The 22,619-nt window shown below is 43.9% G+C and overlaps 3 protein-coding genes across 8 annotated transcripts in view; 2 read left to right on the top strand and 1 right to left on the bottom strand.

Moving 5' to 3' along the window:
* LOC124019656 (zinc finger protein 135-like) overlaps positions 1–3,085 on the top strand; it is a 9,894-nt gene extending 6,809 nt beyond the window's left edge. For 4 of the 5 annotated variants that reach the window (XM_046335057.1, XM_046335058.1, XM_046335056.1 and 1 more), the window contains exons 8-9: positions 252–310; positions 770–2,598. In XM_046335057.1, the coding sequence (XP_046191013.1) occupies positions 252–310; positions 770–2,160 (1,450 nt within the window). In that variant the 3' untranslated portion in view covers positions 2,161–2,598. Of the gene's footprint in view, positions 1–251; positions 311–769 lie in introns of all 5 variants that reach the window. The other variant, XM_046335059.1, reaches the window with a different exon arrangement.
* Positions 3,086–3,183: 98 nt separating this feature from the next.
* Positions 3,184–14,240, bottom strand: nfkbiz (nuclear factor of kappa light polypeptide gene enhancer in B-cells inhibitor, zeta). Its single transcript, XM_046335062.1, has 12 exons — positions 13,944–14,240; positions 12,410–12,519; positions 12,265–12,289; positions 12,065–12,162; positions 10,798–11,141; positions 10,182–10,287; positions 9,867–10,013; positions 7,525–7,588; positions 7,162–7,334; positions 6,836–6,946; positions 5,065–5,232; positions 3,184–4,475 (listed from the first exon to the last, which is right to left on the bottom strand). The coding sequence occupies exons 1-12, from the start codon at positions 14,146–14,148 to the stop codon at positions 4,422–4,424; spliced, it is 1,605 nt and encodes a 534-aa protein (XP_046191018.1). The 5' UTR covers positions 14,149–14,240; the 3' UTR covers positions 3,184–4,421.
* A 1,926-nt stretch (positions 14,241–16,166) lies between these two features.
* Positions 16,167–22,422, top strand: eed (embryonic ectoderm development). 2 transcript variants are annotated; one of them, XM_046335088.1, is made up of 11 exons: positions 16,167–16,308; positions 16,877–17,029; positions 17,396–17,488; positions 17,610–17,801; positions 17,917–17,998; positions 18,181–18,272; positions 18,440–18,573; positions 19,000–19,105; positions 19,224–19,382; positions 19,601–19,674; positions 21,863–22,422. In XM_046335088.1, the coding sequence occupies exons 1-11, from the start codon at positions 16,300–16,302 to the stop codon at positions 21,987–21,989; spliced, it is 1,221 nt and encodes a 406-aa protein (XP_046191044.1). In that variant the 5' UTR covers positions 16,167–16,299; the 3' UTR covers positions 21,990–22,422. The 2 variants fall into 2 exon arrangements, with proteins under 2 accessions (XP_046191044.1, XP_046191043.1); XM_046335087.1 differs by having other exon boundaries at positions 16,179–16,337.
* Positions 22,423–22,619: the final 197 nt, after the last annotated feature.

Below are 22,619 nucleotides of genomic sequence, written 5' to 3'. Positions count from 1 at the left end.
GTGAGTGGTAGTGTGATGATGGACAGAGTGTGTGTGTGTGTGTCTAACACCACACTGAGGAGGAAAGTGTGGTCAGCGTGTGTTTGGGAGTGTGTGTGTGGAATGCAGTAGCGTGACAGTAAGTATGGACAGATTGTATCTTCATGTGTGTTTTTAAGTGTACATTATTTGAACAGTGTCGAAACGTGAACTGTGTGTGAGTATTGGGTAAATGATGAATGATTAACATGACATGTTATTTCCCACCTCAGCATCATCCCAGAGTCGTCTGATAAGCCTGTAGAATGTATTAGGGTGGAGAATGACACAGGTGAGTGTTTTATACCCTCCTAACCACCTGCAGCTCACAGGAGGCTGCTGAGGGGAGGACGGCTCATAATAACGGCTGGAACAAAGCAAATGGAATGGCATCAAACACCTGTGTGTGGTTTATTTGATACCATTCCACTCCAGCCATTATCACAAGCCCGTCCTCCCCACCAGCCTCCTGTGCTGCAGCTCCCTATCAGGTGTACGCATAAGATATTCCTATTTTGTCCTCCATTACAAACTCCATTTCCCAATATCCTCTCTGGTTATCCTCTCGTGTGCCTTTTTAAAAATGTACGTAGTTCTGTCCTTGAGCTGATCTTGTCTATTAATGTTCGTGTTATGTCAAGTTTCATGTTCTGTGTAGACCCCAGGTAGAGTAGCTGCTGCTTTCACAGAAGCTAATGGGGATCCTAATAAAACATCAATTACCTCTCACCTTCTCTTCCTGTTTCCTCAGACAGCCCCACGGGGGAGTCCTCGTCTTCCAAGACGCTCCCGTCTAGCGTATCCCACAATCCCCGGCGTGTTGCCCATAAGTGTCCGACGTGCGGGAAGTGTTTCATCTACCGTTCCCAGGTGCTGCGTCACCTGACCACACACTCGCGAGGCGGCCGCTACAAATGCGCCCAGTGTGGCGTTGGCTTCCCAACGCCCTGGAGCCTGAACGACCACAAGCGCTCTGTGTGTGTCAACGCCACCTTCGACTGCGCCCAGTGCGGGAAGCGGTTTGCGTCGCTCCGCGAGCAGTACCGCCACCGCCTCACCCACAAGACCAACACCTGTTTTCAATGTGGGGCGGGCTTTAGGACCCAGCTGGAACTGACCCGACACCACAAGACCCACTGGGCCCAGCCGCTGCATCAGTGCTGCCTGTGTGGCAAACGCTTCCGCCTCCTCTCCAGCCTGACCAATCACAAGCAGACTCACTCTTCCGGTGGCGGCTTCGCCTGCACCCAGTGCGAGCGTGTGTTCAGCTCGGCGAAGGAGCGCGACGCCCACCGGCAGATGCACCGCGTACCCAAACTCGTCTGTCCTGTTTGCGGCGAGACATTCACCTCGCAGGCCAAACTCATCAAACACCAGCAGACCCATCCGGTCCCAGAGGGGAGCGAGGGCCAGAGGTACAAGTGCCGTTACTGTGAGGAGACGTTTACAGGCCTGACCCTCATGAGGATCCACCAGAGAAGCCATCTTGTGGACAGACCTCATCAATGTGACCAGTGTGAGAAGAACTTCACTACTCTGGGGTCCCTCCAGTCCCACCTCAGAACCCACTCGGAGGAGAAGCCCTTTCTCTGCGCCCACTGCGGCAAGCGCTTCCGGACCAAAGACGGCATGGAGGGACACCTCCGGATCCACACGGGCGAGAAGCCCTTCCACTGCTCCTACTGCGGGAAACGCTTTACGGCGCTCGCCGGTTTGAACGTTCACGTGCGGCGGCACACGGGCGAGAGGCCGTACGTGTGTGAGGTGTGCGGAAAGGCGTGGCCCTCTGGTGGGGACTTGCAGAAACACATGCGCTGTCACACAGGAGAAAGACCTTACAGCTGTGTTGACTGTGGGAAGACATTCTCCATATCCTGTCACCTGACAGAACACATGAAGACACACTCAGGTCAGAACCAGGAGCTGGTAGTTAAAGGGATAACTCTGATTTTGGCAATGAGGCCCAAAGAGTTCGATGAAGTTGTGCATACCATTTTGTCTCTGCAAGCAGTTTGGAGGAAGTTGCTAACTAGCGCTATTGCATTTGCTAAGTCCCTGTGTAAGAATTTCCACAACAATACCCATAGACTTCCAGTCATTGCACTAATGCTAGTTAGCATTGGCTCGCTAAACTACCTCTAACTTCCTTCATACTGGACACGGAGACATATCATCTGACTCTGGGGAAGTAGATAAAGGGACAACATCCCGAAGTATCCCTTTAAGGGGGGCGTTGATTTAACAATTATACGGTGTATATGAATGATACTGTTGTCATTTGTCCAAGAAATGCTAAACATGTTTGTACTTTCATATGTGATGCAGGACATATGCAGTGCGTTTATGCATTTGTGATCGATGATAATAAAACAATTTAATCGTAGTTCTGTGTAATCTGAAGTAACTGTGTCATCTTGATTTACTGTCCCGTCCCTCAGGTGAGAAGCCGTTCTCTTGTCCAGAGTGTGGGAAGAGCCTGAAGAGGAAGTTTGATCTGAAGAAGCACCTATTGACTCACTCTGGAGTGCGTCCGTACCCCTGCCCTCACTGTGACAAGAGCTACACCCGCCGCACACACCTCAACAGGCACCTACAGAAACACTCGGCCGAGCTGTTAGCAGCAGCATTGTAGCCAGCATCATTTGCCCATGGATGGACATCTCAATAGTATTCTGTCCTTGAAATAACAATGGGCTCCCATCACCAAGATTCTGAATTGGAATCCAATGACTTTGAGAGACTAGAGGAACAGAACGTTCTGCCTATGGATGGCAGGGGAAGCAATGTCTCCCTGCTGCTTGAGTTAGGTTGAGATCATGGGACTTTTCCTGATTCATCTTGTGTTAATTAAGAATATGATTTCTGTGTGGTCTGACTGTAGTCTGTCATTATCAAATAGACCTAAAGCAATTTCTGTCTCCTATGTCGTGGCCTCTCATTTGTTGGTGAAACAGTTCATTATAAAATAGTTGACTGATGGGTAACCTGAACAATACCTCTTCAATTCATATCCTGTCTGTAATTCAGTTTATTTATTCTGTGCTTTGATAAAACTTATCCCAAGTTCTACCTGTGTTGGCATTTTTCTTCCTTACCTATGACTGCTGGTGGTGATAATATGCCCTTATAAAGTCATGTTTCAGGCAGTGTAGTTAATATCAAATGCACTGTTAATCAATTGTATTTATTGTTAAGAAATTTGGTGATAATACATTGAAAAAATCCTATATTTACATTCCAAAAGAGATCAAACAAATTACAAGTCTGAATATTGTACTAACATCTCATCTCCATGGTACAGTATATAATTGAGATGGGTACTAAAGCAAAATATGCACGAACTCAATGACCCGTTTATATAGCTTAATTATTTGTGACACTAGCCAACTAATTTATTTTCATTTATTTATAAAGTAAATGAAAATACACATTTTAAAATGAATAAAATAAGGCAAGACCCCCATGCTGCCACCGTACCAGAACCTCCAAGAAATTCAAAAAACCTGAGCTCCCGTCTCTTCATGTTACTGGTATGTGGTCAAGTACTAGCTACATTACACTGTTACTATGTGGTCAAGCACTAGCTACAATACACTGTTACTATGTGGTCAAGCCCTAGCTACATTACACTGTTACTGTGTGGTCAAGCCCTCGCTACAATACACTGTTACTATGTGGTCAAGCACTAGCTACATTACACTGTTACTATGTGGTCAAGCCCTCGCTACAATGCACTGTTACTATGTGGTCAAGCCCTAGCTACAATGCACATTCCAGCTCAAGGTGTTTCACACCGGCATTACAGGTGAGTCTACCTGTGACTCAACCCAAAGTGGTTTAGTGGTGAAAACCCCTTCAGGCGTCATTCCTTAAAGCGGCAGTCAGCAGTTGAAACAAAAACAAAGCGTATTCCCTGCCCGTTTCAGTAAAAAGCTGAGGGACGGGGCTAGAGAAATGTTAACACTCAAATTCATAGGCACGGCTAAGGAGTAACCATCCGTGATATCAACATTATAGCTTGAACCATATTTTGAAGCTACTGTTTATAGTGTTTGTTACCATGTACTTTGTTTACAAACATTGGAGTAAAACAAGTGTATATATTTTTGGTTCTGATGGGGTACGACAGTTGAACTAAGCTCATGATGAATGTATAAGTTATATTCGCCAAGAAACAATGGGTACATTTGAATAATTTACAAGTCCTAAAATGGATGTAACAACTGCAGATTGCCCCTTTAAGGTAGACGATCACATGGTTACCTCAAAATACACTACACTGTAGCGAACAACATTCACTGTTTCATTGAAACAACTGACATCTGCCATACATACGATGGCAAATCATTTCTACGTAGACTGGACTGTCTGACTGACAGTGTTTCTGGACAGGAGATTGCATCCTACTGGTCAGCAGACCGGGCCTGGTAGCCTTTCCCCTTCAGGATACGCCGCACCTAAGAGAAACAACCAGAGGCACATTATTACAATACAGTCCCATCTTGTTGAAGTGTGTGTGTGTGTGTTTTGAATGTCTGCCAGTCTAACACGTGAACTTGTGTGTTCTTCCTGTTGTGTTTTTACTGCGTCTCTGTGTTTGCGTCTCAGACAGACCTTAATAGTAATTGATAAAAGGTTCTCAGTCGACTTGCCTGGTTAAATAATGATTACATGATAGTAAAACAACGACATGGGAATATTCACCTGAAAGATGGATACAGGAACACTTATATGCTCCCACAGAGGGAGGATTCAACCGTGTGCTGGTATCTTATATATATTCTTCCAGGCAATGGCATCAACGTAGAACCATGCTGTACTTTTTGTACCTTATTTAGGGATGTGCTTACACTCTTAGAAAAAAAAAATACTATCTAGAACCTAAAAAAGTTTATTCGGCTATCCTCATATGAGAACCATTTGAAGAACCCTTTTTGGTTCCATGTTTGAACCTTTTTAGTTCCAGGTAGAACCTTTTTGGGTTCCGCGTAGAGCCATTTCTACAGAAGGGGGACACCCGAAGAACCATTTTGGGGCATTATTCACCTGGTCTCCGACGGGCCCTTCAGCCACCAGCTGGGCAGGTTGCTCATTCTCCAGGTTCTTGGAGCTGGGGTCGGCCCCTCTCCTCATCAGCAGTTTCACAGCATCTACCTGAGTCAGGCGACCCTGTACAGAACTGGCAAAGTGCAGCGCTGTGTTTCCACTGAATGCCTGGTAGACAGAACTCATGTTAGAGGGTGTAGTTCACTTACCTCCTGATGACCAAAAAACAATGAACAATGGGAACACTGTTTGTCAGCTCAGAATTTGAGCCAGAACGCCCATTTGTTATCATGTTCGTTTGTTTTCCAGAGAGGCGAGACCTCACCTTGACATGAGGTACTGTAGCAGTATCTCACCTTGACATGAGGTACTGTAGCAGTATCTCACCTTGACATGAGGTACTGTAGCAGTATCTCACCTTGACATGAGGTACTGTAGCAGTATCTCACCTTGACATGAGGTACTGTAGCAGTATCTCACCTTGACATGAGGTACTGTAGCAGTATCTCACCTTGACATGAGGTACTGTAGCAGTATCTCACCTTGACATGAGGTACTGTAGCAGTATCTCACCTTGACATGAGGTACTGTAGCAGTATCTCACCTTGACATGAGGTACTGTAGCAGTATCTCACCTTGACATGAGGTACTGTAGCAGTATCTCACCTTGACATGAGGTACTGTAGCAGTATCTCACCTTGACATGAGGTACTGTAGCAGTATCTCACCTTGACATGAGGTACTGTAGCAGTATCTCACCTTGACATGAGGTACTGTAGCAGTATCTCACCTTGACATGAGGTACTGTAGCAGTAACTCACCTTGACATTAGGTACTGTAGCAGTATCTCACCTTGACATGAGGTAATGTAGCAGTATCTCACCTTGACATGAGGTAATGTAGTAGTATCTCACCTTGACATGAGGTAATGTAGTAGTATCTCACCTTGACATGAGGTAATGTAGTAGTATCTCACCTTAACATTAGGTAATGTAGTAGTATCTCACCTTAACATTAGGTAATGTAGTAGTATCTCACCTTGACATGAGGTAATGTAGCAGTATCTCACCTTGACATGAGGTACTGTAGCAGTATCTCACCTTGACATGAGGTAATGTAGCAGTATCTCACCTTGACATGAGGTAATGTAGCAGTATCTCACCTTGACATGAGGTAATGTAGCAGTATCTCACCTTGACATTAGGTAACCTTGACATGAGGTAATCTGTAGTATAGTATCTCACCTTAACATTAGGTAATGTAGTAGTATCTCACCTTGACATTAGGTAATGTAGTAGTATCTCACCTTGACATTAGGTAATGTAGTAGTATCTCACCTTGACATGAGGTACTGTAGCAGTATCTCACCTTGACATGAGGTAATGTAGCAGTATCTCACCTTGACATGAGGTAATGTAGCAGTATCTCACCTTGACATTAGGTAATGTAGTAGTATCTCACCGTGACATTAGGTAATGTAGTAGTATCTCACCTTGACATTAGGTAATGTAGTAGTATCTCACCTTGACATTAGGTAATGTAGTAGTATCTCACCTTGACATTAGGTAATGTAGTAGTATCTCACCTTGACATTAGGTAATGTAGTAGTATCTCACCTTGACATTAGGTAATGTAGTAGTATCTCACCTTGACATTAGGTAATGTAGTAGTATCTCACCTTGACATTAGGTAATGTAGTAGTATCTCACCTTAACATTAGGTAATGTAGTAGGATCTCACCTTAACATTAGGTAATGTAGTAGTATCTCACCTTGACATTGACGATAGACAGAGAGTCTGGCTGGTCGAGGAAGATGCGTAAAAGCTCCACATTGGCCTCCTGAGAAGCCATGTGCAGGGAGGTGCGGCCACTTTTATGATCCTGTTGGAAAAAGACACAAGTACGGTCAGACTGTATGGAATGGGCTATGCTGCCAAAGAATGATACGCAAAAATCATAAATGAAAAGATTCTCAACCTCTAGCCTGGTTTCAGATCTGTTTATGATGCCTTGTCAACTCCTATGACCGTAGGAGTTGGTAAGGTTGGAGTTGACAAGGCATCAGACAGATTTGGGACCAGGCTCCTCAAACTCACCTTAGTTGCACAGGAGGCTCCCATGAGCAGCAGTGTGTTGACACACTGTCTCAGTAGCTTCCTTCTCTGCATCAACTCCACCTCCCCAGGGGACTGGGGGGTCGCCGCCATACGGCCCAACTCCTGGACAACCGCATTGTGAGACCGGACCGCTGTCTGAAGAGGAGTTAGGCCTGGAGAGAAAAGCAGGTTGAGGCATTGGGGAGGTAGTATTTATTTTGCCGTTATGACGGTTAAATAATGTTGACTGTCGTAGTTTGCGACTCAGCCTTGGGTTGAGACACAGGTTGCCTCACCTGTTGTATTGTATAGAGGATTATGAGCAATCCTGACAGGTCATAGTTCTGAGCAACTCTGACTCACCATCATAGTTGACTTCTTCCACACTAAGCTCCTGCCCTTTACCCTTCAGAGCTCTTTGGATGGTCTACGGGAAGAGAGAGAGTGTGAAGGAAAATGTTAAACAGGGGGATAAAGGGCAGATGGGTAGAACAGGAAGAACTTTTGATTTCAATTTGAAAACACACACAACACACACACACACACACACACACACACACACACACACACACACACACACACACACACACACTTGTGTTAAGGTACAACTGTGGAATTAGCTAGTCATGGTAAAACATGTCATCGCTAACGACGACAGTGTCAATGTTTAGTTCTAGAGATCTAAAAGAGATAGTATATGCCAGCCATTCATCAGCAGCGCCTGTTCTTCCTTAATGCAATAGTATCCGACAACAAGAACTGTTGTGAGAGTCATCCAGGACCAGTTGAGTAACAGATTAACAGGCGTTACTGATTGGGAGGTTTAGCGTGCCATGTTCTGTTGACGGTTAATGTTTGATAGGCTGGGAGTGCATTTGCCGTGACCTTTTATCAGAAGCACATCTGTTGTTAAACCAGTTTTTCAAAGAAAGGGGGATTTTGTCCCAGGAGTTGTTTTGAGGAAATGCTCTGTGATTGGCTGGCTGTTATATATGTTATCAGCTGATGAGGAAGTCACTACCTGCGATCTAACCCGATAAAGAACAACTGTTGCTATGGGACACAACAAAACATTCCAAGTCAGGAGGAACATCAAACACAGTGAGACAAAATTCCAATTGAAAGATAAAAATCACTGAAAAGGGCACCATTTATCACAGATAATCAAGATGGCAACGTTTCAGTGAAACCTATAAATCCATTCATTGAGTCATGAGCCAAATTTGCATAGATTCTTATCAAAATGGCATCAGCAAGTTGCTGACAGATCTCTTCTGATTGTGCATACATCACCTGAGTTCTCTACACTTTTTTTGTTGCATTTGAGCATGAGCGTGCAGGGGGGGGTAAATCACCCCGCCTTATTTCCATATACTGGAAGCCTAGAACAATCGACCATTGACAACCAACCTGTGGTTTTACTTCTTGAAACTAGCAGGGGTAAAATACCCTGAAAACCAAGGTTGCACAGTGCAGAGGACATACTGGATCAGACTATGTTCAAGTCATCTGGTGAAGACATAAAAGGATCGTTGTTCAGGCGATCATAAACCCAGCTTTTCCATTCATACATTAACAAACACAAGGCTCCTGGTAAAAACGTTAACTTTGTTTGCTGTGATTGGCAACCAGTGTTATTAAGAGAGAGAACTCACATCCCTACGGCTCAGTGTTTTCCCTGACTTCTCTTCCAACCACTATTTCCTTCCTCTAGTGCCAAGACGTTGATTAAAGTCGCCAAACCTTTTGTATAATAATAATAATAATAATAAAAACAGAGATTGTGTTCAACAATCATCATGTTTTCAGGCCTTTATTCAAACCTTTCATACCATAGTCTCTGTATGATGAGGTAATGTCACTTTGGTTGTGAAGACCCGACCCTGGGCAACACAGTGAGTAGGATGTGGTTTCAATGATGGACTCTTTTGGCAAAGAGGAACTAAGTCACTGCCTACATTGATAAGGGAAAACTACATCTGGGGTTTTGCCTCACAAATCCAGGGGCAGATATGCCAGAACAACGTGATTCAAAACCAAAGTTTGCAGGCACAACCTTTGCAGTTGTTTTAGTTCAGGTAGTTGATGCAAACTAGCCACTTGTGAAATGCACTCATTAAAAATAACCTCTGATCTCCATATTGCTAGCTACTATTTAGTATTTAATTCAAGCTGATAAAGTAGTGACGTAGGCAGTTCCTCTATACCAAAAGAGTCCATCACTGAAACCAGACCATAGTCACTGTATTGCTTACACTGTATTGCTTACACTGGTCTATGTGCACGACACTTCCCTGACTATCTTTTATTTGTATTTAATTAATTTTCATTTAACTAGGAAAGTCAGATAAAGAACAAATTATTATTTTATAATGACGGCCTACCCCGGATAAAACCTCCCCAAACCCGGATGATGCTGGGCCAATTGTGCACCGCCCTATAGGACTCCCGATCACGGCCGGTTGTGATACAGCCTGGGATCAAACCAGGGTCTGTAGTGACACCTCTAGCACTGAGATGCAGTGACTTAGACCGCTGCGCCACTGAGGAGCACTGGGTTATCTAACTGCTAAGGTTGACTGGCTGCAGTGATAACTCAAACAGAAGTTGTGAAATAAGGCTAGAACATGATGTGGTCAGATTAAATCCAGAGCCCCTATTCATATCACACTCTTAGTATGTGCCACAGTGGGAAAGTCAAAGACCTGGAGAGTGAGAGCGTGGCCCTTCTCTGCACACACATGCAGAGGGGAGCGGCCCCAGCAGTCAGTGGTGTTGATCTGAGCCCCCTGGGCCAACAGGTCCTGCACTATCAGATGTTGATTGGCTGCCACGCTCAATTGAAGGGCACTCTGGGTACAAAACAAAAGACAAAAAAGATCAAATGTTAACTGCGCCCTTGTGACCAATTCCAAATCAACCCATAGCCACTAGCTCCTAGGCACTAGTGTGTGTGTGTGGCAGAAGTCTCTGGGGCTAGGGGTCCATTTAGAATTGGGCATGAGAATGTAAATCCTTACCTGGCCATTGTGCTCCTTCATATCCAGCATGCCGACAGTAGCCATCTTGCTGGCCAGCACATAAGCTAGAGCCCTTCTGCCCTGTGCCACAGCTATGTGCAAGAATCTGGCAACACAGAGATAAAAAAAATCTAAACTAAGACAAAAGGGTTCTTCGGCTCTCCCCATAGGAGAACTCCCTTTGGTTCCATATAGAACCCTCTGTGGAAAGGGTTCTACATTGAACACCAAATGGTTCTACTTGGAACCAAAAGTTTTCTATATGGAACCAAAAGGGGTTCATCAAAGGGTTATCCTATTGGGACAACCGAAGAACCCTTTTAGGTTCTAGATAGCAGCTTTTTTCTAAGAGTATAAATGTCTGGCAAGCATAGGTCACATGATGGATTAGAACAGTGGTCACTAACATCCTTGTTCCTGGAGAGCAACAGGGTGTGGCAGGTTTGTGTTCAAACACTGTGCTAGGCTGGAACAAAACCCTGCACACCCGTACCTCCCCAGGACCAGAGTTGGAGGCCACTGGGTTAGAAAAATAACTGAGTTGAGTATGCATAGTTGCTTAGATCTACAAAAGGCAAATGTATACAAGGGGTTGATGAATACTACACAAACTGACGTGTCTCCATCATTATCCTGGCTTGTGAGCATCTCGGGGGTGAGCCCTGCCAACTTCTCCTCTTCCTGTCGTATCTGCCATTGAAAGAAGGACGTCGGCTCCCCTTCAGCAAACTGAGCCAATGGCCAAACCCCCTTTGGGGTTAGCGGGGCTATGAAAGGCTGGGGGACATAGGAGTTTCCCATTGCTTGTGGCATGTGGGTTTGAGGGTAGAAGGACTGATAGTCGATGAGGCTGTAGGGGTCAGGGAGGGTCTCTTGTGGGGAGGTCTCTGATTTCATGGACTCATATCCCAGTTCCATGAAGTCAATATCCAGTGTGCGTCCCTCTGGAGGGCTCAGACTCTGAAAGAGAAGTGGATGGTAAATATTTAAAAGGGCTAATCTGCAGATGATACATCCATTTTTGGACGTGTAAATGAACTGTATGTACCCATTGATTCTTTAAAAAAAAAGTTTTATATTTAACTAGGCAAGTCAGATAAGAACAAATTCTTATTTACAATGACGGCCTCCCCCCCCGGCCAAACTCGGACGACACTGGGCCTATGGTACGCAGCCATTTGGGACTCCCGATTACGTCCGGATGTGATACAGCCTGGTTAAACTATCATTTTCATATCATGGATGGTCAGTCCTTACATCCATAGCTCAGTCTATACATTTGAGATTGGTTCCATTTCTCCAGCACCAATCCCTCAGAGGTTTAGAATGAGGACGCTTTGTTATTGTTTCAACCAATGATTGGGATTTGCTGCTTTAAGTACATTTCCTGTCATGAAAGGTAAACAATAAGGAAGAAAGATATTTGCAGTTGGGTTCCTTCCACTCCAAAACAACATAGTTTATATGAGACACACATGCAAAACCTAATAATCTATATGCATGATAACATTGCCAAACTGTATTCCTAATTTGGAGTTCTGGAATAGCCCTCAGGCTGGAGGCCGTAACTCAGTCTCACTGGGATTTACCCGGAGGGGAACTGAGCAAGTGAAGTGACATCAGACTACACAGAAAAGGAGAAATGGAATTGGGCTATTGAAGTGGTCGGTCATATCACACAATATAGTTTGTAGCTATAACAATGTGACCTGCATGAGAGTTTGTGGTTTTCACTATTTCTTCATCAGCTAAACCAGAGGAATATCCCTGGATGTATTTAACCTGGGTCTATGAAACCAACCCTTGCCTGAACACCAAGAACCGTGGGAAAAGTTAAAGGGGACTCAATTAAAATAACATTAGAACCAAAAGCAAACAATTACCAGGATTGCCTTTGCAGTAGCAAGTCTTTTAGCAGGTGAATCGGTTATCAAGCTGAAGTCCCCAGTCCTCTTATGCCCTTGAAGAAGGGAGGTCAACTCTACACGATAACGAACAAAAAACAACATTTGCACATGATATTATAATGTACTTTATCTACAGTATTTCTGGATAATGTGTGTTGATAAAACGTTAATATTACCTGTGTATTCTCCCTCAGAGTATTGCTGGACATGAAGAAAAACAGAGATCATGAAAATATGGACAGATGTAAGCTAAATATATGCAAGCTAACCATAACATTTACACAAACTAGCAGAACAATAACATAACATAATTGAATTTACCTGTACAGTTTGGTTGCTAAGGCGCTTCTGCATGATGAGTTCTTTAACTGTATTCTTCACCCGTACACCTTGGAAACGGCCAAAAGACCGCACCTCACTCATGGAACACTCTGCAACAGGTATAAATAGGACCGATGAGAATCTTTGATCCCAAGACAAGTTTGAAATAAACACTCATTTTGATTCGTTTGCTATTGAGGCAAAAGTGGTTGTGTTGAATTAAAGGTACACTCAGCAATCCATAAAATGCTCATTTGCAAAAAGCCATTGATGTATGATATATCTATAGTGGTAGGATACATTAATACAGTTCCTGGGAACTCTGCCTGCCAAGTTCAAGCACAGGAGCTCAAATACTCATTGTTATTCAACAGGGCGTGGAAGCTACAAAAAGAGGCACATCCATAAAGTCGTTGAAGTTGCTTGATCTGCACAGATGATTAAATCTCATTATGTCTGGAGAACTGTCTCAGAAGTCAGGCTTTATCAACATCAGAATCTCAGGTATTCTAAACAACTCAGAAACACAACCTTCATACTGCAGTGTATAAAGAAACATTCTAAAATGGGCAAGACGACCTGGAACGCGACCTCACACTTCCCCTATTTCCACAGCTAGCGGAGCTCATGCCAAATTCACACTTATCTACAACCTTCACCAAATGACAGCAACTGTTGACTTTCCTCTGCCATTCAAATAGCACAATGTATCTACCTTGCTCTTCCATTGTAAAGTGCTATTATAGGTCTAAATATGATTTTGGGTCTAACCATGATCAGTGGTGTAAAGTGCTTAAGTAAAAATGCTTAAAACTACCACTTAAGTCGTTTTGGGGGTATCTGTACTTTTTATATTTTTTGACAAATTTTACTTTACCACATTCCTAAAGAAATTTATGTACTTTTTACTCCATACATTTTCCCTGACAACAAAATGTACTCGTTACATTTGGAATGCTTAGCAGGACAGGAGAATGGTCTAATTCACACACTACTCAAGAGAACATCCCTAGTCATCCCTACCGCCTCTGATCTAAATGATGTCTATGTGGGAGCGTGCCCCTGGCTATCCGTAAATTTAAAAAAATTAAAGTGGTGCCATCTGGTTTGCTTAATATAAGGAATTTGAAATGATTTATACTTAACTATATTTGAGCAATTACATTTCCTTTTGAAACTTAAGTATATTTAAAACCATATACTTTAAAACTTTTACTCAAATAAGATATTACTGGGTGACTGACTTTTCTTGAGTGAATTTTCTATGAAGGTATCTTTACTTTTACACAAGTATGACAATTGGGTAATTTTTCCACCACTGCCCATGATCACTAATCCTCCGTGTCACTAACGCAATGTTCTTTTCGGTGTTCCAGAAGTAGGCTAATAAGGAAGTAACCATTAACTCCAATAATTATTATCGGATAATAAAGTAGCCAGCCTATCATTATTACAACAATAGTCTGCTTAGAGGAAAAATAACAACAATTACAAATATGTATATTGATTTCTAAAAGTGAGGGTTTTATTTTACCGTTCGTGGCACTGTCTGCAGTTGGCGGAGTCGGGCTCCCAACCTTTCCCCAGCCATCAAACTCGTTTGGCGCACAGAGAGAGTTGTTGATCTCCGTTGCAGGTGAGGTATCCTGGTAAAAAGACCCCAAATACACGGGGCTCGTTACAACAGTCCCCGGATGCACAAGATTCAGGCCGTTCTCGATAATTCTGTCGATGATCATGTTGCGCTCAGAGATAGATCACTATGTATGCACTATCAAGAGTTCTAATGGAGTTTGTTCCCGTTTGGATCATGTGACTACTGTACCTTCAGAAGCGCACTAAAGCGAGTGCGCTTGTAGCCTACTTGAATTACGCATTGGGCGCGTTCCAGATATGCCCGAGGACGTTCTACAAAAGTAGCCAAACCGGAACAGAGCAAAGCAGAACAAACCAACACAAATAGAATAGAAAACCATCTTTATTGTCCATTTTCACAGAAGTGGGATCAAAATCACCATCCCACCTCTGACACCAGTGTAGCCAACGCTCACAAGCATGTAGGCTAGACCAAAGAAACCATTGAAAAAAATGGTAAGTTCAACTTAAATACAACTGTATTGGTCACATGCACCGAATACAACAGGTGTAGACTTTACAGTGAAATGCTTATGTACGAGTCCATTCCCAACCATGCAGTTAAAAAGTAAGACACATTTTTGCTAAATAAAAAAGGAAATAGTCAAACAATATTGAGGCTGTATACAAGGAGTACCAGTATGGAGTCAATGTGCCGGGGTACGAGGTAGTTGAGGTAGTTGAGGTAATACAGTTTGTACCTGTGGGTAAGGGTAAAAGTGACTAGGCATATATATATAAACGGATATATAAACAGTAAACAGTAGCAGCAGCATATGTGAAGTGTGAACGTGTGTCTATGTGTGAGTGGCATCAAAACGTGTGTGTGTGTGAGTGAGTTGGAGTGTCAGTCTAGTATGTGAGCATGTGGGTAGAGTATAGTGAGTGGGCGTAGAGCCAGTGCAAGGGAGTCAGTACAAAACAATTAAGATAAATAAATAACAAAGGGGTCAATGTAAATAGTCCAGGTGGCCATTTGATTAACTGTTCAGTAGTCGTATGGCTTTGGGGTAGAAGCTGTTCAGGAGCCTTTTGGTCAGACGTGGCGCTCCACTACCGCTTGCCGTGTGGTAGTAGAGAGAACAGTCTATACCTCAGGTGGTTGGAGTCTTTGACTATTACTAGGGCCTTCCTCTGACACCGCCTGGTATAGAGGTCCTGGATGGCAGGGAGTTCGGCCCCAGTGAGGTACTGGGCCTTATGCACTTCCCTCTTTAGTGCCTTGCAGTCGGATGCCGAGCAGTTGCTATAACAAGAGGGGTTGCAGCCAGTTAAGATGGCCTCAGATCCTCTTTAAGGATCTGAGGGCCCATGCCAAATCTTTTCAGCCTCCTGAAGGGGAAGAGGAATTGTTGTGCCCTCTTCACAACTGTGTTGGTGTGTTTGGACCATGATAGGTCCGTAGTGATGTGGACACCAAGGAACTTGAAGCTCTCGGCCCCCTCCATTACAGCCCTGTCGATGTGAATGGGGCGTGTCCGGCCCTTAATTTCATGTAGTCCACGATAAGCTCCTTTGTCTTACCCACATTGCCAGGTCTCTGACCACCTCCCTATAGGCTGTCTCACTGTCGTCGGTGATTAGACCTACCACCGTTGCATCGTCGGCAATCTTAATGATGGCGTTGGAGTCGTGCGCGGCCACACAGTCATGGATGAACAGGGAGTACAGGAGGCGACTGAGCACGCACCCCAGACCCTCGTGTTGAGAGTCCGTGTGGTGGATGTATTGTTGCCTACCCTCACATCCTGGGGGCGACCCGTCAGGAAGACCAACATCCTGTTGCAGAGGCAGGTGTTCAGTCCCAGGGTCCTTAGTTTAGTGATGAGCTTGGAGGGACATATGGTGTTGAACGCTGAGCTGTTGTCAATAAACAGCATTCTCACGTAGGGGTTCCTTTTGTCCAAGTGGGAAAGGGCAGTGTGGAGTGCAATAGAGATTGCGTTATCTGTGGATCTGTTGGGGCGGTATGTGAATTGGAGTGAGTCCAGGGTTTCCTGGATGGTGGTATGGATATGAGCCATGACTAGCCTTTTAAAAGCATTTCAGGGCTACGGATGTGAGTGCTACGGGCCTGGTGTTCTTAGGGACTTTTATTGTGAAGACCAAAGGACATAAAAGACCCGGAAGTTATTCTCCGCGGTCGCGCTATGATTGAATCTGAGAAGGACAGAAGATGAGGAGGGAGAACATGTCCGAGACCTCTACCGAAGCGGGAAAGGAGATGCCGACAAAAAAGCAGAAGCTGAGCAGTGATGAAAACAGTAATCCCGATCTCTCTGCAGATGAGAATGTAAATTCGGTTTTGTTCTGTTTGTATCGGCGCGGACATGAAAAATGGTTAGCTAGCTAAGTAGCTAATGTTAGCCTAACTTTTCATAGCTAGCAAGCTAACTAGCAAGCGACTGGTAGTTGATTTTGGAGTTCGTGATGATAGCTGGGCCTTTCCCTTTGTTTCAACTAGGCCTATTTAGCTATAGATACCTAGTTAACGTTAGTTGTGGTTATTTCCCTTTCAAACATTCCAGATCAGGAAATAAGAAAAGTATCATTCAACGAGCAAGGGATTCGAGGCAACACTGCAAAGGGCCTCCACCTAAAATAGCTAGCTGGCTAGTTATACTCTCTAGGTAGTGTTAGCTATCAAGCTATGGACCCTTCTGGGATTGTCCAAGTAGATAATCATTAGCCAGTTGTCAGTCTATCTCAAGCTCCTCATGGTAGGCCATCCCACTTCTGACACCAGTGTAGTCGAAAACGGGGTGCAGAACATCCATTGCAGGTTGCAAACGCATCAACCACATCTCATGTTGCTATAATTTGTGTTTGTAGGATGATGCTGTCAGCGTTGAGAGTGGGACCAATGTGGAGCGTCCAGACACACCCACCAACACAGCCAACGCTCCAGGCAGGAAGAGCTGGGGCAAGGGCAAGTGGAAATCAAAGAAGTGCAAATACTCCTTCAAGTGCGTCAACAGCCTCAGGGTGAGCCCATTTTATCAATAATATTTCCAATCATTTCCAACTGCAGACATGTCACATCTTATCAAGAGGCCTAATTTTGATTCCAGAAATGTCATAATCTCAGCCTTGGACTTGGCATGCCTGTTATAAGTATGTGTGAACTGCACTGTTTATATGATACTGTGTGAGTTGTAAACAGCTGAATGAAGGTGTTCTAATGTTACGGGTGGGCTCTGAACCCAGGTCTCCCACAGCAGAAACCAATGTCTTGACCATTAGACCAAGAGGGAATTCCCACCTGGGCTGAGGTTAACACTGATTGTGAAGTCTCAGGGCTACCTCATCACCTTATGAGCTCAACTCATAATGAACTTGTTCTTTACACAGGAGGACCATGGCCAGCCATTATTTGGGGTCCAGTTCAACTGGCACAGTAAAGAAGGGGACCCGCTGGTGTTTGCTACTGTTGGGAGCAACAGAGTAAGTATCTTTGGCATCACATAAACCATGTTGAAAGTGTAATAGCCAACACATGTGGTGTAAAATACAGACTCATGTGCCACCTGTCACTGCTGACTATGTGATGTCCTTCATTTACCAGGTAACCCTGTACGAGTGCCATTCCCAAGGAGAGATCCGACTCCTGCAGTCATACGTGGATGCTGATGCAGATGAGAACTTCTACACCTGCGCCTGGACCTTTGACACCAGTACAAGCCATCCCCTCCTGGCCGTTGCGGGGTCACGTGGCATCATTCGGGTCATCAACCACATCACCATGCAGTGTATCAAGGTGGGTCAATTTCCAAGTAGTTGTATCCGATACACCAGGGATGGAATTTACATTCGTGCATAAGGGAGGGATTAGTTGTGCCATCTCTGAATAGTTTTGTTGTTTTTTAATGCAGCACTATGTGGGTCACGGGAACGCCATCAATGAGCTAAAGTTCCACCCCAGAGACCCCAACCTCCTGCTATCCGTCAGCAAAGGTAGAACAACTAGACACCATAGCTAGGACGTCATATTTTCTCGACTGACCTGACTTTTTGAGAACTAAACGATTTACATTTAGGAATGATTTATAATCTGTATGTATTTACATCATTAACAGAATGACTTGACATAAAATCGACTGTGTGAATATCTCATCAGCTTTGTGTTTTGCCTTTAGACCACGCCCTTCGTCTGTGGAACATCCAAACAGACACACTGGTGGCCATCTTTGGAGGTGTAGAGGGACATAGAGATGAAGTCCTCAGCGCAGTGAGTACACGACATGACCACAACCATCTCTTATTGGCTTTCTTGATCAATAGAAGTCAGGGATTTCTATGTGTATGTGTCCATTGAAAATTGCGAAACAATATAGATCACACAGAAAAATAAATGAGAGATTAATGATATAATAATGAAAAATGTCTCTGCGCCAGGACTTTGACCTGCTAGGTGAGAAGATCATGTCGTGTGGAATGGACCACTCTCTGAAGCTCTGGACGATCAACTCAGAGAGGATGCAGAAAGCCATTCACGGGTCCTATGAATACAACCCTTCCAAGACAAACAGGTGAACATATTGGTTGTGGGCAACAAACGTATGTGTATTCCCATGTATATTTCAGTCATTCAGCAGACTTTTATACACAACAAAGCGCGTTCAAATAACAGGGCTGAACAATTACATAAAAGGAACGTAATACAGTGTTGCCAGGATACAGTCAGAATCTCACATCTTTTATTTAACCTTTATTTAACTAGGCAAGTCAGTTAAGAACAAATTCTTATTTACAATGACTGTGTAGGAATAGTGGGTTAACTGCCTTGTTCAGGGGCAGAACGACAGATTTTTACATTGTCAACTTGGGGATTCGATCTAGCACCCTTTCGGTTACTGGCCCAACGCTCTAACCACTAGGCTACCTGATGCCCCAAACTGTTGATTTTCAACTTGAAAATGTTTGCTCCTTTAACCGATGATTCTGTCTTCTTACAGGCCATGGGTCTCTCAGAAGATCCACTTCCCTGACTTCTCTACCAGAGACATCCACAGGAACTATGTGGACTGTGTACGCTGGCTGGGAGATCTGATTTTATCCAAGGTAAGACTGTGAGAATCTTTTTGTTCAAACACAAATACGTCACATTCTGTTATTAGGTTGTGGATCTCATTGTGACCCTCATAACCCTACTCCTTTGTTCTGTTCCTCCCCTGACCAGTCGTGTGAGAACGCTATCGTGTGTTGGAAACCAGGGAAGATGGAGGACGATATTGACCGCATCAAACCAAACGAGTCCAACGTGACAATCCTGGGTCGCTTCGACTACAGCCAGTGTGACATCTGGTACATGCGTTTCTCCATGGACTTCTGGCAGAAGGTATAGATGATATTTCCCCTTCCGTTGTGTCTGTGGCTTTGTGGAATCCCTTATCTGCTACTGTTCATCCCAGTATTGTAAGCAAACAGTGGTTTGGTGTTGGAACTTTATAACTAAATAGATGCAAGTTTGTTGTTTAACATTAAACGTAAAGTATAGTATTGTCTCCAAGTAGAAAGTTGTTTGACTATTGAAGTAACACATGTCTTGTCCTACAGATGTTGGCTCTGGGAAACCAAGTGGGGAAACTGTATGTGTGGGACCTTGAGGTAGAGGACCCCCACAAAGCAAAGTAAGTGTCTGTAGGGAAACTGTACGTGTGGGACATTGAGGTAGAGGACCCCCACAAAGCAAAGTAAGAGTCTGTAGGGAAACTGTACGTGTGGGACATTGAGGTAGAGGACCCCCACAAAGTAAGAGTCTGTAGGGAAACTGTACGTGTGGAACCTTGAGGTAGAGGACCCCCACAAAGTAAGAGTCTGTAGGGAAACTGTACGTGTGGGACCTTGAGGTAGAGGACCCCCACAAAGCAAAGTAAGAGTCTGTAGGGAAACTGTACGTGTGGAACCTTGAGGTAGAGGACCCCCACAAAGTAAGAGTCCGTAGGGAAACTGTACGTGTGGAACCTTGAGGTAGAGGACCCCCACAAAGGAAGAGTCTGTAGGGAAACTACGTGTGGTGGTGTTGGGAAAGCTACTCTGAAGATATAGTTCACCAAGCTACCAATTACTTCACACTGGAAGAAGTTAAGCTACACTAAACTAGTTACTTAGAAAAAGTAGTTCACAACATCCAAACTACTTTGTGAAAGATCATCAATACAGTATGTTAACAATCTGTAATTTAGCCTAATTATATAGGGTAACATTTGTATTTTTGCCTAAATAGACATATCCAAGCCTAATAATTTTTCATGATGGTCATCATAAACAGTAACTGGTAATGTTGTGTAGTTTAGAAAGGTCTGGAACTAGCCTTTCTGGTAAATGTTAACTTTGAGGTGTACTCTCTTTTTAGAACACAAGTACATGGTACAAATATGAACAAACAAATTCTAAACGACTTAGTATAAGATTTCCCATATCTTAACAGTGAAATATGATCTAAAGGTCCACTGATCAGCACAGAGACACCATTCAAATGTGTGCAGACTCATTACAACTTCTGTCTGTGACCAAGAGAACGCGGTCTTTCAACTCTATGAAATGATTTAGTGTTTTATTTTATTTTGAAAGCTCTAAATCCCCCTGAGAATTTCACAACGAGATGAAACCACAACGGCTGAACTCAGACTGTCATATGCCATTTCCCAGGCTCACTTGCTCAGAGGAAATCAATTCTTTGTCTAGATTGACCAGAGAATGTGACACATCACTCCCTATGAACATGAAGTGTCACGTTTCAGACCCCACAAGTCCACGCCACTGAGAGAGTGGAAACAGAGCAGACAAAATGGGTCTTTGTGCGACTTTAAGGTATAGGACACTATGGCGTTCAGAGCGCTTTGTACACCAAAATGTCAGTCAGAACCGCTCAGTCCCCCCATACAGGGGACTTAACATCTAAGAGGTTTTAAACAAAATGTTTCAAATGAGAATTAGATGGGTCTGATGCTTAGAAAGGACGTTTTTGCCTACTTTACCCATATGTTATTTTTTTACAAAAGAAATTGCTAAAAAGTTCACTTCTGAAAACACCAAGAATTGAATTTAGTTCAACTACCACCAAGCTAAAGCAAAATGTATTTAAATGACTAGTTGATCTGTATTTCACTACATCACTGTACGTGAAAGTAGAGGACCCGCAAAGTTAAGAGTTAACCTCCCACCAATACACCTCACCTAAGCAGTGGCCCTGCCTAGATGGTAGACTGCCTGAGAGAAGTGAAGGCCAGTAGAGCACCACTCTCCTTGTTATGTATCATGTTCCGGGGCTGTGACAGAGACCTCACAGAACAATTAGACAGATATTTCAGGGGATGTATAAATGTGAAGCATCTGCTTGGCGTTTCCATTCACTACCAAATATGGTAGTGAGAGAAAGCCAAGTGGCCGGCAGTGGGAGATGCTGGAGCAAGATGGATTTTGTCCAATATTCTGCAAATGTGTCATTTTCAACAGTTTGTCCTCAATACAGTTCTGTTCCCAAAGCTGCAATCTGTTACGAACAAGAGTGGACTAAATTTGAAAGACTTTACCCTTTGCTAAAGCAAAAAAAAATGGCATTGTTTAAAAGGATTGCAAAGGCGAATTGAGATATTGCACATGTGCACTTCAAAGTAGGCTTTCACTAACAGCGATATGCAAATATATACTACAACGCGCCAATAGGATCTCGCAAGCTCATGCTTGGCTCTGCCCACTGACTCATGTGTTCTCATTTGAGATGACGGGTGGTGGTCTCTTAGTTTAGTTATAACAATCTTCGGAGACACTGTCTTTCTGTTTCACCAAATACATTCTAACCTGGCTCTGTTTCAGGTGCACCATCCTCACCCTCCCAAGATGCACCTCTGCCATCAGACAGACCAGCTTCAGCCGTGACAGCAGTATCCTGATCGCAGTCTGTGACGACGCCTCTATCTGGCGTTGGGACCGCCTGCGATGAAGACAACATTGGCAACAAGCAACCTATTCTATTATGACGGACCAGTCACTTTGCTGTCAAGAACCAGAAACATTTTCCAGGGACACATTTTCTGTGTGTAGTCTGCATCAGATCTGTCCAATGGAGGTGTTGTTTAAGATCTCAGGAACCACTCCCAACATGACAACGGTGCTACAGGTCTGCACAGACAAATGTGTGTCTGGAACCCACCAATTATTTTCCTTTTGTTTCCCTTCTCCGGGTTATACTTATACCAGCCCATCCTTATTAAATCCATAAGGGGGGTGAAAAGGTGCGCAATTTGGGGAGAAGGGTGGAGAATCAGACTACAACCCTGGAGCCCTTCAAGCTTTCTCTCCCCTTCTTGCTATTTAGTTCCCCTTTGCTTACTATTCACTTTTTAATGGGCTTTAATAAATGCTATTTTTCTAAAGGCTTCTTGTCTCATTCCGAGGTACTGAAGCTTGATAAGTAAATATATGGTCCCCTAAGCCCAGGCCATCTGAATGCATGGAGGAAATGAGTAGTGGGACAGTTTGGGTGTTAACTGCCCCAAAAGTGCATCTCATGCACTAGAAATGAATGTTTTCAACATGAAAATAAATGAAGCATCTAGGATCCGCTTGTATG

This window comes from Oncorhynchus gorbuscha, unplaced genomic scaffold (assembly GCF_021184085.1).
Source record: "Oncorhynchus gorbuscha isolate QuinsamMale2020 ecotype Even-year unplaced genomic scaffold, OgorEven_v1.0 Un_scaffold_646, whole genome shotgun sequence".
Classification (NCBI taxonomy): Eukaryota; Metazoa; Chordata; class Actinopteri; order Salmoniformes; family Salmonidae; genus Oncorhynchus; species Oncorhynchus gorbuscha.
The sequence above is the reverse complement of the archived record's forward strand: the minus strand, read 5'-3'. Positions and strand labels throughout refer to the sequence as shown.